Here is a 22,041-nt window from a genome sequence, read left to right on the forward strand (position 1 = left end):
AAAGTATGGGGTTCCTCAAAAAATCAAAAATAGAACTAACATATGACCCAGCAATTTCACTTCTTGATATTTACCAAAAGAAATCCAAAATACTAATTGGAAAAGTTTATGCACCCACATGTTTATCCACCATTATTTACAACAGTCAAGATATAGAAAACATCTAAGTGTCAATCAATAGACAGGTGGATAAAGAAGATGTAGGACATATATGCAATGGAGCATTACTCAGCCATAAAGGAATGAAAGCTGGTCATTTGCAACAACACAGATGGACTTAGAGGGTACTATGCTAAATGAAATAAACCAGACAAATACCATATGGATTCACCTTTATATGGAATCTACAAAACAAACACACAAAACAGAAACAAACTCATATATAAAGAGAACAAGTTGATGGTTGCCAAATAGGAGAGGGGTTAGGAGACTGAGTGAAAAGGTGAAGGGATTAAGAAACATGAATCAGCAGATATAAAATAGTCACAGAGATGTAAAGTGCAGCATAAGGAATTTAGCCAATATTGTAGTAACTATGTATAGTGTTGGGTGGATGTTAGAATTATCGAGATGATCACTTTGCAAGTTAATGAAATGTCCAATTACCCCACTGTACACTGGAAACTAATATAACACTATATGTTAACTCTAATTGAAAGATGAAAAAAAGTAGAAAAATTAAAAATAAAATAAAAACATCTAGGATACAATGCAGAATTATTTGGTATACAAAGAACCAGGAAAATCTAAACTTTCATGGGAAAAGACATTCAACAGACACCAATGCTGAGATGATGCAGATGCCAGAATCATCAAAGACTGTAGCGCAGTTATTTACATTTTGAAAGAAAAATGCAATCTGTTTGTTTGCAAAGAAAATATTCTTGAAAGTAGCTAAAGAAAAGTAATGCATTCCTTATAAGAGAACTATGATTCCAATGACCAGATTTCTCAAAAGAAACCATGGAGACCAAAACGAAGTAACATGACATTTTTCAAGTACTGAATGCAAAAAACTGTCATCCCAGAATTTTATATCAAGTGAAAATATCCTTCAGGAATGATTCTCTGATGAAGGCAAGTTGAAGCTAACACCAGAAAACCTGCTGTAAAAGAACTGCTAAAGTAAGTTCTTCAGACAGTAGGGAAATGATACCAGAGGGCAACCTGGAACATCCCACATGAAGGAAGAACAAGTCCACCTTGTGATCTGAAATTTTTCCCTGCCCGATTTTACTTCCACCCCCTTTACCTTTCATTGGCAATACCCTCAACAGACCTCTTGAATTTCTTTTTCTTTTTTAAGGCATATCAATTTAATTAGACAAGATCATTAGATTAATTGAAACTATAATCCAAACAACACAGGATTATTTTATAGTACATGCAGGAACAGGTACAGGGTAATCTGCAGTAGAAACTGCAAAACTCCCACCATTTATACCACCAAAGTGCATTAGAGGTCTCTTCTCCAAAATTAAGCACATTTTTCTTTAAAGAGCTATCTAGCCTATTCTTAGATGCCAAGTCAATAGCCTAAAACTAAATACATACATTAAAATTTGGAAATACTCTGACAAAAAACAAAAAAGTAAAATTACTGTCAGTCCTAATTTTTATTCATTTTCTTTTCATAGACATCTTCCTTGGACTAGTACGTATTTAACTTAAAAAATGGAGATAATACAGAGTAACTAGATAATATGGAGTATGCGCATGAAAGCTAAAGCAACAGCTTTCATGCACATACTAAATAGACTACCCCTAGCTCTGAAGAGCAAGCATGGATCAAGTTCTCTAATTTCGTATCTGCTCCTCCAGATGCTTCTGCCTGTTTTGATGATTTTATAATAGTCCATCAATACCATTAACCAAATTATTTTACCTTCATGCTCTCTATGACAACTAGAACACTGGAAGTAGAGACGGTGCTTTGTTCCCCTTCTAAAGTAGAGGCCTACAAGGGTGACTGATGTTACGGATACTCTCATATTTTACTCCCCCAGAGAAAAAAGGGTCATTCAAATGAATGAAGATGACAGATCTTATTACAAACTCAGGAATCTGCCAATAACTCCCTAAATGGCTAAGTGAATCCTATAAAGAAGAATAAGTGAGATTAATTAAGAATCTTCACCAATCTATCAACCTCATTCAATCCACATACAATGTTCAGATTTCTACTTGTTCATTTAATGATTATTCTCCAACCCTATCAACTCCCAACAAATATACCAGGTGTCTATTCTACAGTAAAGAAATAAAACAACTTTGCTCAGCTCAAAGCACAGATCAAGTTAAAACAGACAATTTTATTTGGCAGTATGCATTAAGTCAGAATGTTAATAACTACCACCAGAGTTAACTGTGCAGATCAAACAGAAGAATTCCTTCAAATCTTTCCTTTACGTACCAAAAGGAAGCTTTGATCATCTAGGAAACTTTAAAATATAAGAGTCTAATATTTCAACAAATTTAAACAGTTTTACAACGATGCTTTTCATGTACCTTTATTTGCATGGTACCTTTATATACCACTGTCATATCTATACAGGTAAGCAAAATCATACACCCTTAACATTCAGGATAGCTCTACTACATTCAAATAATACAACTTAACTTGCTAGTCTTGGAAAATACAGCTAAAATGTGAATAAGCAACAAATTCAATGAAAATTTCTGAACTCCCTTCTACCATTCTGATTTTCTAATTCAAACCACTAAGGTAGATAAGTAAACTTTTTTCATAGGTTATTTTCTGTTCACCTATAGTAAAAAAATGAAAGCTAAAATTATTTTAAAAAGAGGATGAGGAAATGCAATACAGTGTCAGAACTCCTTTTGTTATAACTGCACATTCTTACTATTGCATCAGAGCTAGGATCAGTTGTGGCTTCTGTTGCTAGGTGACCAACCTAGTTTGCAAGGCTGCCCAGAAAATCAGCAGCACTCTAAACCAACCAAGTGGCTAATGAAGAGATACATCTATTATTAACACTTCTGTTTTGTTATACTTTTTCCTTTTGAAAAAAAGAAGAGAAGCCCTGGCCAGGTGGCTCAGTTGGTTGGAGTATGGTCCCATGCACCAAAAGTCTGCAGGCTCAATCCCCAGCATGGGCATGTATGGGAGGCAATGGATCAATGTTCCTCTCTCTCTCTAAAATCACTAAGCATGTCCTGGGGTGATGATTAAGAAAGGAAGGGAGGGAGGAAGGACCTGGAAAGATGTTCTTAAATGTGAAGGCAGGATTCAAAGAATCAAAAATAAAACACATGAAAGAGATATGGAAGGAGTAAGACAGAGAAGAACATCCTCATCCCAAGACTGAAGACTGTGAAGCTTATTATCTCTCTTCCACATTGTATAAGGGGAAGGTTCATTAGTTAAAATGCCTTGTCTTCCTATTGGATACCCACTTGACCCATAATAAAAGGACTATGTTAACCTTCCAAAAAAAAAAAGGAAAGCATACATTCAAGGGTGTGTCTGCCTAGAGAAGACATTATGACTTGGAAAGAGAAATCCAAGACACACTAATTCATAAGCCATCTCATGTACTTTTAGCATCATTCACATTTTGGACTATTAAGTTTTAAAATCTGGAAGCGGAGGCAGAGGAAGGATAAATTATGAAACTGAAATCTAAACAGACCGTCCTATCACTTTAACCATAACATGAGCATGCTTACAAACTGGTCAAACCTTAGGCTTTCATTGTTCACCATCTAAAAACAATCCAATTCTGAAATATATTTTATAAAATTATTGAACACAATGTTAACAGTACATGATCAAATGCAGCATTTGTTTTAATTCCTAAGGGCCAATTCTTTAATACTATTAATTTTTTAACTCCCCCATCTATTTTTGAAAAAAAGTTGGCACTTTTGGGCTATTGTTGCACCTACCAGGAAAAAATTTTGCTTCTAAGCAACCAGCTAATCTAGTTTAAGAATAACAGCTATACTTCAAAGAAAATTTAAAAGAGAATAAGATTTGCATTTTAGCTCCATTCAGTCTGAAATAATATCTACTTCACATATAACCCACAAAAGATTAGTATCCAAAAGTTTTTTTTTAATTCCTACCAATCAAAAGTAAAGACCAACAACCTAACAGAAAAAAATAAAAGGGCAAAAAATAAGCAAGAAACTCACAAAAGGGAAAAATTGTAATAATCAAATGTAGAAAAAGATTATTCCACATGAATAATTTAAAATTTTTAAAAAGCTGGTAACACCAAGCATACATGAGAATCTAGGAAAGAAGAACTCATATGTAATGGTAGGATTGCAAATTGATATAAAACCTTCAGGGAAAAATTTAGCAACACCAATAAAGCTGATGATAAGGCACATGCCCTATGATGAAATAACCCATATTTAGGAATATACCAAACAGTAGTGCTTTGCTAACTATAGACTAGAAAATAAATTTAGTAGTGTGTCATAATCAGCATTTTCAGATGCCCTTTTTTAGATGTAGATGCCACCTTTTTAGACATTCCATTCTCTCCACTGTATGATATTCACACCATATCTACTTTGGTTTTCTTTTTTAAAATATATAATTTTATTGATTATGCTATTACAGCTGTCCCAATTTTCCTCCTTAACCCCTCTCCACCCTGTATCCGCCATTTCCTCATGCAGCCCACACCCCCTAGTTCATAATAAGTTCTTTGGCTACTCCGGGTAGGTTTTGCCAGATCAAGGAAAGGGGGTGAAGAGGGGGGATAAAGCCAAACTGATTAGTTTTTACTTTATAAACAAAGGAGAGTAATGTAGCATGGTCAGAGGTATGCCAAACTACTCTGCTTGGCTTTTAAGATCCTTAAAATTCTCTATAATTTAACCATCTGTCACACTTGCATACCCATCCCCTCATAATTATTTTGCACATTGTTTTACACACCTTTTGGTCTGGTGAGCTGCTTCTCTAACTACCTATTTATCTGAACAGAATAGAGAAATCTGAGTAACTATTTTACTAATTCTCCCAAAGATGGCACATACCTCTTACCATTTAGATAAAGTGGAAAGAAATTCAGGTCACTAGTGATTAATTCCCTCAAGGAATTCCACTTAAGAAAAGCTCCTCAAAGTCTTAAAATTTGGGTTTTTAGCCCAGCTCTTCCATTTGCTTTCTAGTTCTGTGATCTCAGGGAGGTTACTTAATCAAAGACTTAGTTTTCGCATCTCCATCTGCAGACAATAATCCCTACCTTACAAAACGTTGGTAAAGATGAAATTAATAATGTACACAAAACTCTACCAGGACCTATCCCACAGGAAGCCTTCGATACACAGTAGCTGAATCTGAGAGGCAGGTCTTGTCACCAAATCTTCCATTCTACATTTAAAAGAATCTTCATTTTAGAAAACATAAATCACTTGAATACAAATTACAGACCAGATTAGTTGACACAGCTTAACATGTGTAAAATCCTTTTTCCAACCTCTCAACCCAATCTGACTTGGATACTAAACCAAGCACAGCTATTTCATTTTGTAGCCTCAGGCAAAAACGTGTCTGTACCACCTCCAGGTCCAGGAGAATTCCCTGATCCTGCATCCTAATACAAGATCTGATTGCAAAGGTCCAGGCTTTCCTCTGAGGACTGGACTATAATTCAACAAATAATTACTATTATTAACTAAAAATGTTGTTTCATTCTGCTCACAGCAGAAGTATAGTAAGAACAAGATAGGCCCATAGCTTAGAGCTAATGATGTAATGCGACAGAGAGCAGTGAAAGCAGAACTCACCTTCTCTTTCGAGAATGCTCTTGATACTGAAAGGGCAAAACCAATATTGTTTCACAGGCACTGAAAACCCAACACAAGCAAAGAGACCCAGAGAGCATCTAGCTGCTTGCAGGAGTCAGGATTCTTGGTTCCTATAAACAAGTACCTTTTGCTCAATGAAGCTGGATTTAAAGAAAGGCTCAGGTAACCAGGGTCTCTTGAAATCACTCGTAGGCTCACACATTCCCAGCCCTTCTTTCTGTAAGAGCTCTAATAAGAAAGACACTAGAGAAGCACCTTGAAACACCCTCCCTGCAACAAATAACTGTGGCCAAGCCTGGGGGAATCAAGCCCATTCTCAAGAGCATGCACTCTGGCCAAAGTGAATTGACTACTGAGAACATGGCTGGTCCTATTCAAACCCCATAAAAAACATCTTCCATCTTGACCACAAAAATATAAGATTTTAATAAATACCTTGCAAAAATTTAGACACATTGTCTACTATACTTTCTTGGATTACTCACTAGTAATTCTGAGGAGGGGACTTAGTTTGATGTTTTCTTTTTAGTGAAAATGTTCTTAGCTTTTTAATCGCTGTTGTCTCTTTATAACTTTATTATTCCTTTCAAATAATTCTAAAAATTCTACCTAAAATATATATCAAATTATCTATCAGATATATCAGAACTCAGCAATTTTTCTTTTTAAACTGAGTGAATTTTCTCTTTGTTATTCCCTTTCCCTTGCATTAACAGTAATATCTCTCTACTACACAAGGATTTACCCATTACATTAATAACAGAACTTCAGAGCTAGAACATCTGACCTCACCCACATAGTCTATCTAAACTACCACTTATGGCTAAACTCAAGACATTATCGCCCTCTGGTATGTTTTTTCTCCTCTCATACTTCAGTCATATCTACATAAAAGGCAGTTTCAAACTGCTCACCAGAACTATCTTAAAATATTCTATACTACTTTTTTATAGCATTACTCCATTTGTTTTTTCAGTATAGTCAGCATTTGCATCACCAGTGTACATACTCCATCTAGCGGCAAAAGATCAGTTAAGGAAATGTGGTTTAAAATTTTTTTAATCATTATTCTCCTCCTTAAAACATCACCAGCCCTGCGATGGCCTAATTTCTTACTATAGCAGTGTTTAAGAACAGATTCTTGAGATCTTTTCCACCTCCTGATTCATCACTTCGAAGCTGTACACCTGGGGTATGTTAGTATCTCTTGAGTCTCAGTTTCCTCATATGCAAAAGGGGAATAATGTACCTGCATGATGAGATATAAATAAATATACTGAGCATACTCAACACTCAGTAAATGACAGCCTCAACTGCTTTTATCATTCAATCTCTTTTCCCCTAATTCTCCTTGGATCAAATCCTTAGGCCCTCCATCATTTCCTGTCCCCCAACCTGATCTTGCTCTATTCCCAACAGGGTCAGCCACTCTAATCAAGTCCCTGCGAGTTTTTAACAGGACTTAAGCATATTCTCAATTGTCGTTCAGCCCCTCTCCCAGCCCAACAGAAACTACACCTGACTGTTCTCTTGCTCTAAATCTTACCCATTCTTCCAAGTCAAATTTAAGTCACCAACTCCACAAACCTTAAATTAATCAATAGCACAATGATCTTCCTTTTATTTTGTAGTAAGCAGAGTCCAACCCTGTTTCCTCAGAATTTTTTTCCGTTCTTCTACATATATGAAAAGCCAAACTACACCACAATCTTCTAAATAACATGTACTACATACCTCACTTTCAACGGTCCCACAACAAATTTTAAATACCTTAAAATCTTAGCACCATTTATTTTCACACACATGCACCTCTAAAGTGGTAATCATTTCATTGACTTTTCTTACTTAGGAAGTAAATTAAAAAGTCAAAAGACAAACAAAACACTGAATAAAATGCCCTTTAACAGGAGAGAGTTCTAAATTTTCTGAAAATAGGGGAGAAAATTAAAAACAGACCAACACACTGTTTTAAAAAAAAATATTTCCACAGAACCCAACAGCTAATATTATGTATTTTAAATAATGATCATAAAACTATGGACATTTGAAAAGAGTCAATATAAAAGCAGAAATCCTCCACATTTTATGTTTATAATCATTAAAAGACACAAAACACCTTGGCTAATACCACAAATTTCTTTTCTGCTTACATTTTCAGAGAAGTGATAACTAGAGACCATTAGATAACTTTAGAACACTAGAAGCATTAAAACACTAAAGGGGAGAAAAATCATTTAGTGTGTCAGAAATTTACTGCAGTTCCTTACTCAGAATGCCAGCTCACAGAGGAGTCCCAGTGTCTCTGGCTGTCCGCCTGGGAGGATGAGAACACTGTTCGTCTACAACACGTGCTCGCAGGATGCTGGACAGCATTCCAGTTATTACTCAAGTCTGTCTGTTGTGGTTTTCAAAGGTTTGTGCCACGCCCTGGCCTGTGTAGTTCAGCTGGTTGGAGCATCATCCCATAACCAAAATGTTGTGGGTTTGATCCCCGGTCTAAGAACATACAGGAGGCAACTAATCGATGTTTCTCTCCTACATGAATGTTTCTCCCTCTCCCTTCCTTTCTCCCTAAAAGCAATGGGGGAAAAAAAAAAAAGGTCCTCAGGTGAGGATTTAAAATAACTAAAGGCTTGTGCCACAACTGGTTCAGCTCCATCCTGAATGTTTACCACCAATTCCCATAAGATTCCACCAAACCTTTACAGCAGGTGGTCCTGGAAACTTGTACAAATTTACCAGTTCAAAACTTAGAAAGAAGATGAAGAACATGACTTATAAGTTAATGGAGTCTCTTATGACAAAAGCCTACACAGAGTTCCTCATGTTTGTGAGAAGCTCATGAACAATGTCTAGGTAGTTCTTGTGGACAAACACCTTCCTTTACAGCTGAGTCCAAGTAGATGCCAATAAAGACAAATTGGAACCAGCCCTGGCTGGGTAGCTCAGTTGGTTTGAGCATCATCCCAATACACAGAAGTTATGGGTTTGAGTCCCTGGTCAGGGCACATACAACAATCAACCCATGATACATAAATAAGCGGAACAAGAAACTGATGTTTGTCTCTGTCTCCTTTCCTCTCTCTCTAAAATCAATAAATAAAAATTTGTAAAAATTGGGAAAGAATATACTAAAAGATGTTAGAGAACTAGGCTAAAAGATCCAGGCTTTTTCCTTTGGCCTAGGACTATGATTCAACAAATACTTCTCAGTATCAACTTAGGAACATAGTTTCATATGATGGGTCAGAAGAATCTAGGTCACCTAGAACTTAAACAACTTTCATAAGAACATAAAACTACCAAAAAAATTACTTGAAAAAGTCCTTGTAACTTCTAAAGACATGAAATAAATGTCTTCAAATGACAAATGAGTAAATTAAAATGTGTTAATTAGGAACATTCACCTTAAACACATCCCTACCCAAAAAGCCAGAATTGAGGTTACTCACTATGTATTCTCTTGGTATCCTTTCTCAAAGAGGTACTGCCATTTCTAGTACCAAATACATTTAAATGCTTTGTCTCAAAGATTAGCCAAAAATACCTGGCAAAAACCCTTATGAACATTTGTAAAGACTTGCTAAATCAGGTGGAAGACATGCTCAACAAGTTACCAGTAGCTAAGGGGACAAGAGTAAAATAGAGGATCGTGATGATAAGTATGACTGGACAACAGACACCAACTAGGAAATGGGAAAACCAGTGACTGAATGCAAAGTTGGTAAATTATTTGCCCAAATGCTTCTTATCCTGGTGGCCAGTAGTCCACACACTTGAGGTCTGGTTGCTGAGGCTGTCCCCACCTGTTCCCAGACTTTGGGATTTCTTAAGATACTTTTCTGACTGGCTTCAGCTCTTCTCACTGTCATGGCATCTTCTGATCCTGCTGTCCCATCCTCTGTCGTGACTGCAGGCAGCCTTGTGGTCAAGCAATCCTTCCAGGAACCTTCTGGAGTTTGAACCATCAAAAAGACTACAACACCTTGGTCACTGCCAGCCACTGAAATCTGAAGCTTCCTAAACACCACCAGTAGTTACTTCACCCTAGAGAAACTGAGGGTTTTTCTCACTCACAGTAATTAAAGATCATCTCTACAGTGCCTCACCACCATTCCAATATGTCCTTAGGCTAGTATACAGCAATAGTAACTTCCCATAACAACTGAAGACTTGCAGTGCCATAGCCCCAAAAGGTCTGATGCCAAAGCCTCTTCCCAAGCTTGGTTCACTCCCTCAGAGTTACCAATCAGGCATCACAACCTCAAAGCTGTATCGAAAATGTTCACTGCCTTTCCAGCCTTTGCTGGCAACAGCCACCAATGATCCAGAAATGGGACTGCTGCCACCAACACCACTTCTCTGGTCTCTTTTGCTGAGTCGAAGCCCTCAGCACTATGGAAGTGATCAAAGCTCTCTGAAAAGTCACTAACACTTCTGTAAGCCACAGCTACCCAAACAGTTCCCAGAGCCCCTGCCCCTTACTGTCCTGACACACCACACCTACCAGTTAATGACATTTCCTTAGAAGCATATAGTTCTGACTTAGGCTGCCTCAATTTAGCCTTTCGATACTACTGTTCCATAGGATAGTTTCTAACAGGTTTATCCATGAGTTAGAGCCATTCTCTGGATTCCATGAGTTCTTTCTATATTATAGTTAGTGCTCTTGTGTGTACAAACTAATCAACTAGTTAGGAGATGGCTTTGCTACAAAGAGCTCTCCCAAAAGTTCTTCCTACTCTCCCAGAATTTTACAGTGTGTGAACAAAAGTGTCCATAACCAGTCACAAACCCTACAGTGGCTGAAGTGGTCAGGATTATCATCCCTTAGGCCACTTCTCTTAGGCCCTACTAGGGCTATAAATTTTAGCACTGACTCAGTGCTACAAATGACAACTGCTTATAAGTAAACCACTAATTCAAAAATTCAAGAGATGTTATAATAAAAATCACCCAACACCAATGACCAGCCTTGCTGGCTAGCAACCAACCCACCCATATAAACCAATACTGGAGAAAACCAATTAGCATGCACATAGAAAGACAACAGAAGTTAGGGTGATACACAGGAGACAAATGCAAGGATATTTCTTTAATCATTCCACAACACAGACGGAGTCACAGCCAGGAAATTATTCAAGGAAGTAGGAAAAGTTACTTCTATAAACAAACTCTTTCATAGTAGGCTAAAATTTCTTTGGGAATTTACTCATCATGACATTAAGAACTATATTCATATAAACAAATGGGTAAATAACAAGGGTATAAAAAGTTTTTTTGTTTTTGATTTTTAAATAACAGCAACCAGTAACTTAAATAACATAGTAAAAAAAAAAGATCTGTGTAAGTTATTAAAAGTAGAAAGGAAAGGAATAGCATAATTTGTAAAAGCTAATGTCATCAAAGCAGTGACAAGAGATGAAGGATGATGCTTAAAAATACCAAAAACTTCCTTCAACACCATACCTTATCAATGGCTTTTCCAACCCGAGAAACACTGCTGTGGATGTCTTTGTGATCTGAGGCCAATTTCTGAACAGTGTCCTTTATTCTTTTACAGCACTGTGTCAAAACAAGTGAAAGTGTCCCTGACAACTCAGCATCTTGGCCTATAAAAAAAAAAAAAGAGAAAAAGATTGGTTACTCAAAAAGCAAGACCAAAGATGGCACATTTCAAATAGGCCCTTTGGAACACTGAAAGATGGAGGTGAAATAGATCAGTGTCTAATTTGAAGCCGAGGGCCACATTCATAACATTTTTCAAGTGAAAAATTAAGAAAGTTACCTTAATATTGTATTTTTTATTTGTGGAATAAATAAGAAAAATTTACCATGAAATAAACCACTTTTGTAATTACTAAAATCAGCACAAACTATAAATAATACTTCCAAGGCCTTGTTTAGAAAATGTTTCAATAAATGAGCTCACTTATTCAAACTGCTTACACTGTTCAAATCATTTTCAAGCATTTTAATTGTTATTAAATTTCCTAAAGAGAAACTATTAAGTCTAAATGTTTTACATATCATATAAAGAAGTAGAATAAAAAAATAACAAACTTCTTTGGATATCATTGTGTATAAATTAAGTTACCACAACACGCCTGAGACTGCTATCCTTAGAAAGGCCTGCTTGCAAGGCTGACCCTTGGCCGTCATCTGGGAACTTGGACTCCAGGAGGGTTCCCACCACCCTAACTGAAAAGAATGGTTCACTGTGCCTAAACTGCTGGTACAATGTAGGTTATGCTAAACTCCTGCTTTCATTGGGAGTCTGGAATTTTGGTACATGCCAGGCAGACGGAGCCCATATGACCAGTCCCCAATAAAACATCCTGAGTATAATGTCTCTAATGAGCTTCTCTGGTAGAAAACACTTAATATGTGTTATAATTTGATGTTGGAGGGATTAAATGTGTCCTGTGTGACTCCAATGGAAGAGGACTCTTAGAAATTCCTCCTGGTTTCCTCTGGGCCTTGCCCCATAAACTTCTGCCCAGAGCAGATTTTGCTTTATACCCTTTTGTTGTAATAAATCTTAGCCATGAGTGTGACTACGTGCTGAGTCCTGTTTGTCCTCCTAATGATTCAATGGACACTAAAGATGCCACCATGGGGACTTCTTGAATCACATGATAAATGAGCCAAAATTTACTGTAGTTTATATCCTCTTTCCCTATGCTACCTCCTCAAGAAAGGGAAATGAGAAGGGAGGGAGGAGGACAAACTCAGTTATTATTTGTCAATTACCTCATATATCTACATAGCTCCACATGTAAGAAAAAGGCCTGGCTTCTGAAATCCTGCTCAATATTATATAGCAGTGGTTCTTAAACTTTAATTAAAAAAAGAAAAAAGACTTCATTTGCATCAGAATGACCTGGAGACCTAGTTAAAACAGAGTAGTTGAATACCATTTCCAGAGTTTTTAATTCAGGAGGTCTGGGATAGGGCCCAAGAATTTGAACAAGAACAAGCTCAAAAGTACAGTAGCCCTAGCATGTTTGTTCATTCAACAAACACTTATTGAGCACTCATTATGTGATAGGTACAGCAGTAAAACAAAACCACCAAAAATCTCTGCCCTAAAACTTACTTTCTGGTGAACAAGATAAACAATACACAAAATAAGTCAACTATATAGTATGACAAAAGATGATACATGCTACTGGTCAGGGGGCAGGAGGGAAAGCAGAGTAAAAGAGATAGGAGTATATGTGGGTTAAGCAACTATAATCTTAAAATGGGTGGTCATGGCAGACCTCACTGAGAAAATGACATTGAGCAAAGACTTAAAAGAGGTGAGGGAATTAGCTCTCTGGTTATCTCAAAAGTGAAGGGTGGCAGGATAGCTGTTCCCAAATATGCTTCTTTAGCATAAAGATTACTTTGAGAAACAGCAGACAGAGAAGCAGCTCTGAAAACAGAGTAGAAGTTACCCTTTTGTAAGGAAAATTCACATTTATAAAAAAAAAACACAAAAAACCTCCATTTGTAAGGGTGTAACAGGAAAAGAAGGGTAGCTCTAAATTACAAGAAACATTTACTGGCTTCCAGTCAACATGGCAGAATAGGTAAATGTTGTACTCGCCTCCTCCCACAACCACACCAATATTACAACTGAACTACAGAACAAGAATCAATGAGAACAGCCTGGCATCTAGCTAAACAGAACAGCCTGGCATCTAGCTAAACAGAAATCCTGTAACTAAGGGTATAAAGAAGAAGCCACGTCAAGACTGGTTAGGAGGGTAGGAAATGCTGAACCAGCTGATCCAACCACCACATGTAGCAGTGAAAAAGGGGGAGACAGATGTCCCCCCCTGAGGAGCAAGATGTCCCCCCTTGGGGTCCCAGCCCCACGATAGGCTCCCCAGCCCAGGGTTCCAGTGCCAGGAAGGTAAGTCTCCATAATTTCTGGCTAGAAAACCAGTGGTGATAGTGGCTGAGTGAGACAGAGCATCTTGGGAGTCCCAGGCATTCCTCTTAAAGGGCTCATGACAAACTTACTCAGACTCACTCACTCTGAGCTCCAGTGCAGGGGCAATAACTCAAAAGGCACCAGAGGCACACAGGGAGGAACTAAAGTGTCTGACATAAGGCCAAGAGCTGAAGGGATAGCTTTCTCCCAGACAGAAATGCTGGCAGAAGCCACTGTTCCTTTGCTGAGACAGCCCACAGATTCAGCAGGCTGAGCCTCCATCAACCAGGCAAACTCTGTTCACCCTGCCATGGTGATTCTCAGAGACCCCACTCCACCCACCTTATGGCCCACTCAAGGCACTTCCATTAGCTTTTCCATACAAACAGCCTGTTCTGTCACAGCCCATGCTGCAGATGTTCCTTACATCTTTCAAAGGTTCACAAACCCCAAATAAGCAGCATTTGGCCTTGGCATGCCTTGTACCCACTGCTGGGCAGCCCCAAGTAGTTGACCTTGACCTGTACCTCCCAATAGGCCCAGAAATACCACACCTGGTAGCTGGTGTCAGACCATGCCAAACCACTACCCAACCACAACCAAACAACACACTCAAAGGGAAGACTTAGCAGGCACCAGAGGCTTGATAAAGCAAATCATGCTCCACAAGGTCAGCCCCTGCACAACAGCTGTAGTCACAGCCAACCAGCCTAAGGGTCAATTCCCTCATTGAGGTGCCAACAGCAATCAAGGCTCAACTACAGCAGCAGGGCACACACAATGTACACAAAGGATATTCCTGGAGAACCTGGCTCAGGTAATGAGGGAGGCTGTGCTATGGGGCCCTAGGGGCCACTCTTTCAAGATTGGGAGACAGCACCTCTACCAAATACAATACAGAGAAACAAACACAGGGAGGCAGGCCAAAGGAGGAGACAAAGAAACATGTCACAGATGAATGAACAAAACAAAACTCCAGAAAAGAACTAAACAAAATGGAGACAAGCAATCTACCAGTGTTCAAAATACTGGTTATAAGGATGCTCGATGATTTCAGTGAGAACATCAACAAAGAGATAGGAAACAAAAAAAAAAGCAGTCAGAAATGAAGACTAGCTTAGAGGGAATCAACAGTAGATTAGATGAAACAGAGGATGGAATCAGAGATTTAAAAGTAAGGTAGCAGAAAACACCCAATCATAACAGCAAAAAAAGAGTGGGGAGAAGGAGAGGAAGAAGAAGAATCCAAAACAATGAAGACACTTAAGGCAGGGGTCTCCCTATCTCCAGGCCGTGGACCAGTACTGGTCCAGGCCTGTCAGGAGGAGGGCTACACACCAGGAAGTGAGCTTGAATGTAATGTGCTTGAATCATCTGCAAACCAACCTCCCATCCCCAGTCTGTGGAAAAATTGTCTTCCACAAAACTGATCCCTGGTACCAAAAAGGTTGAGATACACTGATTTAAGGGGTCTCTGAGACACCATCAAGTGTATCAACATTCACATCATAGTGGTACCAGTAAGAAGAAACAGAGCAAGAAACTTAACACCCATTTGAAGAAATAATGACAGAAAACATCCCTAACCAGGTGAAAGAAATAGACATACAAACCCAAGAAGTACAGTGAGTCCCAAACAAGATGAAACCAAAGAGGCCCACACCAAGACATGTCATAATTAAAATGCCAAAGGTTAAAGACAAAGAGAGAATTTAAAAGCAGCGGGGGGGCGGGGAGAGCAGTTTAGTTGTTTTCTGTTGAGAAATCATTTGACAGTCTTATGGGACCTCCCTTGTATAAAACTGCTTTTCCATAAAACTGTCAGCTGATTTCTCAACAGAAACTTTGGAGACCAGAAGGGATCAGCACAAAATATTCAAATTGATGAAAAACAAGGACCTACAACCAAGATTACTCTACCCAGCAAAGCTATCATTTAGAATCAAAGGACAGATAAAGAGCTTCCCAGACAGGAAAAAGCTAAAGGAGTTCATCAGCACCAAACCAGTATTGTAAGAAATGTTTAAAAGGGACTTATTTAAGAAGAAGAAAAAAAATAAAGATAAAAAATGTGAACTACAGAATGGCAATAACTACATATCTATCAATAATTACTTTAAAGTAAATGGATTAAATGGTCTAATCAAAAGAAATAGGGTGGCCAAATGGATAATAAAACAAGCCCCTTACATATGCCATCCACAAGAAACTCTCGTCAGATCGAAAGACACAGACTGAAAGGAAGGGGAAAAGGTATTTCATGAAAATGAGAGAAAAAGATGGGGTAACAATACTTACAAGAGACAAAACAGACTTTAAAACAAAGGCTATTAACAACAGACAAAGACGGCCCCAGTAATTTCATTTCTGTGTATTTATCCCAAGAAACCCATAACACTAATTCAAAAAGACATGTATGCACCCATGTTTACTGCAGCATTATGTACAATAGCCAACATATGGAAGCAACCCGTGTCCATCAACAGATCAATGGATGAAAAACAAGTGCTGCATATATACAACAGAATACAACTGAGCCATTAAAAAAGAATGTAACCTGAGTTCCCACCAAGATGGAGGAGGCATAGGTAGAAACCCTTCACTTCCTCACACAATCAAAAGAAAGATAACAACCAATCTAAAATCAATAAATAACCAGAAGTGCCAGAAAAATCAAACTGCATGGAACCCCAATAACCAAGAATTGAAGAAACAGTCAATCAGAACAACCAGACTGGTAAGACCACAGACCACAGAACCGGCGGCAAGGTGGCAGACCATGTGAGTGGGGCTGGCTTCCGTGAGGGGCGGACCTTGTAGGTGGAGCTGGCTGAACTGGAAACTGAGACTCAGAGCTGACTGTGGACTATGGTGGTTGCCCCGGTGGGAGAAACTCCCAGTCTTGCATGAGATTATTGTAAAGTAGGGCTAGAGCCAAGCAGGCAAGCTGCATTGTTCCTTCTCTGGCCTCTCACCCACAGGCAGTCCTGCAGTGCAGCAAGGAGGGTTGCCCTGCCCTGGTAAACACCTAAAGCTCCGCCCCTCACTCTAACAGGTGCAACCAGACCAAAAAAGAGAGAGAGAGATGGCTCAAACAGAAGAACAAATCAAATCAAAGCCCCAGAACCCATCCTTTTAAGCAACCGAGAGATAGCTAACTAACCTATCAGATGCACAGTTCAAAACACTGGTGATCAGGATGCTCAAAGAACTGGTTGATTTTGGTCGCAATGTAGATGAACAAATGCAGGATACGATAAGAGAAATGAAGGAAAATGCACAGGGAACTAATAGTGATTGAATGAAAGCTGGGTCTCACATCAATGGAGTGGACCAGAAGGAAGAAAAAAAAATACAACCAGAAAAGAATGCAGAAATAAGCATTCAAAAAAAAAAAAAATGAGGAGAGGCGTAGGAACCTCCAGGACATTGTTAAACGATCCAACATCTGAATCATAGGGGTACCAGAAGGAGAAGAGGAAGAGCAACAAGTGGAAAACTTATTTGAACAAATAATAAAGGAGAACTTCCCCAATCTGGCAAAGGAAATAGACTTCCAGTAAGTCCAGGAAGCTTAGAGAGTCCCTAAGAAGTTGGACCCAAGAAGGAACACACCAAGGCACATCATAATTACATTAGCCAAGGTAAAAATGAAGAAGAGAATCCTAGAAGCAGCAAGAGATAAGGAGACAGTAACCTACAAAGGAGTTCCCATCAGACTGTCAGCTGATTTCTCAAAAGAGACCTTACAGGCAAGAAGGGGCTGGAAGGAAGTATTCCAACTCATGAAAGGCAAGGACCTACATCCAAGATTGCTCTATCCAGCAAAGCTTTCATTTAGAATGGAAGGGCAGATAAAGCACTTCTCAGATAAGGTCAAGTTCAAGGAGTTCATCATCACCAAGCTCTGGTTATAAGAAATGTTAAAGAGACTTATTTAAGAAAAAGAAGATAAAAAACAAGTACAGTAAAACGACAGCAAACTCAGTTATTAACAACCACACCTAAAACAAAGACAAAAAAAAAACAAAGCAAACAAATGGAACAGAACCACAGAAATGGAGATCACATGGAGCGTTAGCAACAGGGGAGTGGGAGGAGGAGAGAATAGGAAGAGGTACAGAGAATAAGTAGCATAGATGGTAGGTAGAAAATAGACAGGGGGATGTTAAGAATAGTATGGGAAATGGAAAAGTCAAAGAACTTATAAGTATGACACTTGCACATGAACTAAAGAGGGGCAATATGGGTGGGAGAGGGTGTGCAGGGTAGAGGGGAGTAAAGGGGGGAAAATGGGACAACTGTAATAGCATAGTCAATAAAATATATTTAAAAAACACTACAATGAGAAACTACTTCAGATACACTGGACAGCTATAATGAAAAAGAAGAATGACAATAGCAAGTGCTTGCAAGGATGTAGAGAATTTAGGAACCTTCATACATTGCTGATGGATTGTAAAATGATGCAGCTACTACAGAAACACTTTCACAGTTCCTCAGAAAGAAAAAAAGGAGTTAACATATGAGCCAGGAATTCCACTCCTAGGTGTATACCCAAGATAACTGAAAAAATGTGTCCACACACAAATTTGTATATGGAAGTATTATTCAAAATAGCCCAAAAGTGAAAACAATCCAAATGACTAATGAATAACAAAATGTGGCATATCCATACGATGGACTATTATTCAACCATAAAAAAACAACAACAAAGTACTGACACATGCTACAATATGGATAAGCCTTGAAAACATTATATTAGGTGATTCTACATATGAAATGTCCAGAACAGGCAAATCTACAAACAGAAGTAGATTCGTGGTTGCCAGGCGCTGGGGGGTGGGGGGTGGGGATGGAGAGTGACTATTAATGAGTAAGAGGCTTCTTTTGGGAGTAATAAAAATGTTCTGGTTATGGCTGTACACCTCTGAATATACTAAAAGCTGGTTAATTGTATACTTTGAAAAAGGAAAGGGTGAATTTTATATGTGGACTATATCTCAATTTTTAAAAAAAGCTTTAAAAAGCAAGCCATAATTCCTATCCATCCAGACATTTTTATTTCTACAGTCAACAGACAACAAAGTAAACATATCAGAACAAAAAAATCAGAGACCAAACTGGGAGAGAGAGGTTATTTGGAATTTACCAAATGAACTTCCATGCCCCAACCCTGAAAAATTCATAGATGTTTTCAAATCTTATATATCTGAATTTTGATGTTACTGTTACCTTTTCTTCCTTTACCATCTACAAGTCCCTATACTTTTTGGTTTTCAAGTTTATAAATGCTAGACACTAGTAGTATAAGGTCCATTAATTAGCACTGAGAATTCTCAGTATGCCCCAAGGAAAAATAATTCCTACAAATTATTTGGAAGCTTAAGAAAAGTATAATGAAACAATCTGAAAGAGAATCCTGGGAAAGCCTTGTTCAAAGAGAAAGAGGCCACTAATGCATTTTCAGTGGAAAGCAGCCAAAGGTAAAAATAGGTTTGAAAATAACTGGAGTAACCAAACTGAGTGAAATCAAACTTCAATCGTGAAAGGAGAGTTCTAATTTCTTTCAACTTCTCTATCTGAAAAACAAAACCTGCTTCTAGGAAAATCTTTCTGTGAAAGAAATCTATCTAACTAGACTCAGTGTCTAGAGTGAAGCTGTAAGGAATTACTGTGACAGCCATCTTCACCACAACTAAGGTAGATCTGAAGGTGAACACTGAAATCCAGGCTGGCCACTGTGGGGGTCACTTTTTACCCAGGATCAAGTCCTGTGTCAGCTGTTTTTCAGTGCGATAACCCCCACTGGACTCCAGCCCCTACATAATAATGAAAGAAATAGTTCTGAGGCATTGCTCATCACTTACAGTCACCATAAGTATTTTTTAAATATATATAATTTCAGAGCAGTTTTTAGGTTTACAACAAAATTGAGAGGGAGGTACAGAGATCCCCATGTACACCTTGCCCCAACACATACACAGCCTCCCCATTATCAACATTTTTTGTTATTTTGTGCCAAGAACAAACCTGCACAGCACATCACACTCACCCAATGTCCCTAGTTTACCTTAGAGTTCACTCCTGGTGTGGCACATTCTATGGGTTTGACAAATGTGGAGATAGCACATTTTCACAGCCCTAAAAATCCTCTATGCTCTACCTATTCATCTTCCCCATCCACACTATCCCTGGCAACAGATGAGCTTTTTATTGTCTCCACAGTTCTGCCTTTCTCAGAACATTAAATAATTGGACTCATTCAGTCTTCCCAGACTGGGTTCTTTCACTTAGTAATACGCATTTTCAATACACACAGGCACTGATTTTCAAATAAAACACATTCACAAAACAGAGCCACCCCAGTTATAAGTTTCTTCTCTCTTCCAAATAACGACCTCCCCCCCAAAATAAAATAAATGACTTTAAACATGTAGGTGACTACTTGGCATAAGAATCCACAGGATTGTGTTTTTAGCCAATTTTCCTGATTGTAAAAGAAAATTATCCCAAGATTTGTCAAAGAAATGAAATTCATCTCAACTTTAATCCATAATGTGTTCCTATAAAAGAGTATCCCAAGCCAGAATGTAGGAATGTAGAACTTACAAGTTAAAAGGAGTGTCTAGTTCTCACCAAGTGAAAAATCATAAAATTCCTAGTTATACACTGGTTTTAAAAATAACCTCCAATACAGTTTAGCAATTTCTACATATATCTGTTTAATTATTTTCCTTCATTACTGATCACATAGCTTGAGACAATCACATGTCCAACTATGCAACAAAATTTATTCATTTTGGGCCATCTAATACAAAGATATTAAGATTGAAAACTATGTTTCTCATCTTTACATTGTATTTGCATTTTCAATTTTGTTTGATACTTGTTTTTATGACATGGTGGGGGGCCTCAAATAATTGTACACGCACTGTTAAGGAAAGATAGTCTTGCTAAAACCAAGCAGCTGGTTGATAGGCAGCACTACGATCCTGTAGCTTGATGTCTGTTCATTGGCAGATAATCATAAATTCTAATTTGGTCTATAAAAGGCAATTCAGAGGTGTCAATTACACCATGAAGTATATGTTGCCTAAGAGTCAAATAGATGAGAGATGAGACCCACTATAATTGAGAGCACTCTATAAAAAATGGTGAGGCACAACACAGAAAGGCAGTACTAGAATGATTAATTCATAATGATTCAGATTTCAAAAAAGGCTGAAAACCTCACCACCTAGGACTAGAATATTTTGGTAGAAATTAATATCAGGATTCCCCAGGAGTCACTAGTACCTGACTTACACTGTTACATATATCCTAGAGGCAGAAAATATTTTAAATATGTAAGTGTATAAATATTACATGTATTACATTTGGTATCTTTTGAGTTATTAAAAGTTATCTCCAATTTCATAAAATGGACAAAGAGCTTAAATTCAATGAACACTTACTGAGCACTGAGCACCTGTGTCAGCAATGTTCGAGGTACAGATTGGGTTCTAGGCAGATTAAGAAGTTTAGGATGGGAGTAAAATGAGATCAAGGATAAAAGGGTCTAACATTGATTCTAAAGTCATTGACAAGGTGAACATGGATATGCTTACAAACTATTAAAATAAAGAAACTAGAAAACATAAGGTTAGTATTAAAAAATAATACAAAACTATTTCATACTGTGAGTGGCAAACTAAACTGAGGCCTACTAAAGTTTTATGCTTCTTATGAGATACCTCAGCCAAGCGATCACCAAACCCAAATAAGGTGAAAGCATGTTTCTAAAAGCCTCAAGTCCTGCCAGAAATTCTAGTCCCTGTTCTTTGAAGCATCAGACTAGCAACTAATCTAAGAGGAAGGCCAGAGTTTCTGCCACTCTTCTACAAACTCTTGGAACTTTAAAAAAAACCACCCACTGAGAGATCACCTCCCTGGTATCTGCCAGCTTCTGGGAGTTACGTGGAGTACCATGGGGTTCCAAGTACATAACTTGGGGCCAGGGCCACTCCACAGTTCTCCCCAAAATTGCATTTTGGGGTTATTTTTAAATATTTTACAGATAAAAAAGCAGAGCCCCAAATAAAAACAAGTCATTTTAATACCCCAAGTAAAAAGTTTGCTAAAACACCATTTTTACCATCCTAATAACTAACAGACTAAAACATGAAAACAATGGAAATTTGTCCATTAGCTGTAGTAGGGGGGTATCACAGAAGTGCTGGCAAGTATCTCCCTGTTATTATCTGGCATTAGAAATTACATAAAAGATAAAATAAACTTAGGGAAATAACTTTACTATGTTAAGCATTAAAGCAGTTTCAAGTAAG

The 22,041-nt window shown here is 38.0% G+C and overlaps 1 protein-coding gene across 1 annotated transcript in view; it reads right to left on the reverse strand.

The window, feature by feature from the left end:
• The window catches only part of RMND5A (required for meiotic nuclear division 5 homolog A), a 64,714-nt gene that overhangs the window by 37,388 nt on the left and 5,285 nt on the right, over window positions 1-22,041 (reverse strand). Inside the window, exon 2 of the mRNA XM_045827457.1 lies at window positions 11,260-11,402. Within this exon, the coding sequence (XP_045683413.1) occupies window positions 11,260-11,402 (143 nt within the window). The remainder of the gene's footprint in view (window positions 1-11,259; window positions 11,403-22,041) is intronic.

This window comes from Phyllostomus hastatus, unplaced genomic scaffold (assembly GCF_019186645.2).
Source record: "Phyllostomus hastatus isolate PE091 unplaced genomic scaffold, TTU_PhHast_1.1 phas_scaffold_78, whole genome shotgun sequence".
Taxonomy (NCBI): domain Eukaryota; kingdom Metazoa; phylum Chordata; class Mammalia; order Chiroptera; family Phyllostomidae; genus Phyllostomus; species Phyllostomus hastatus.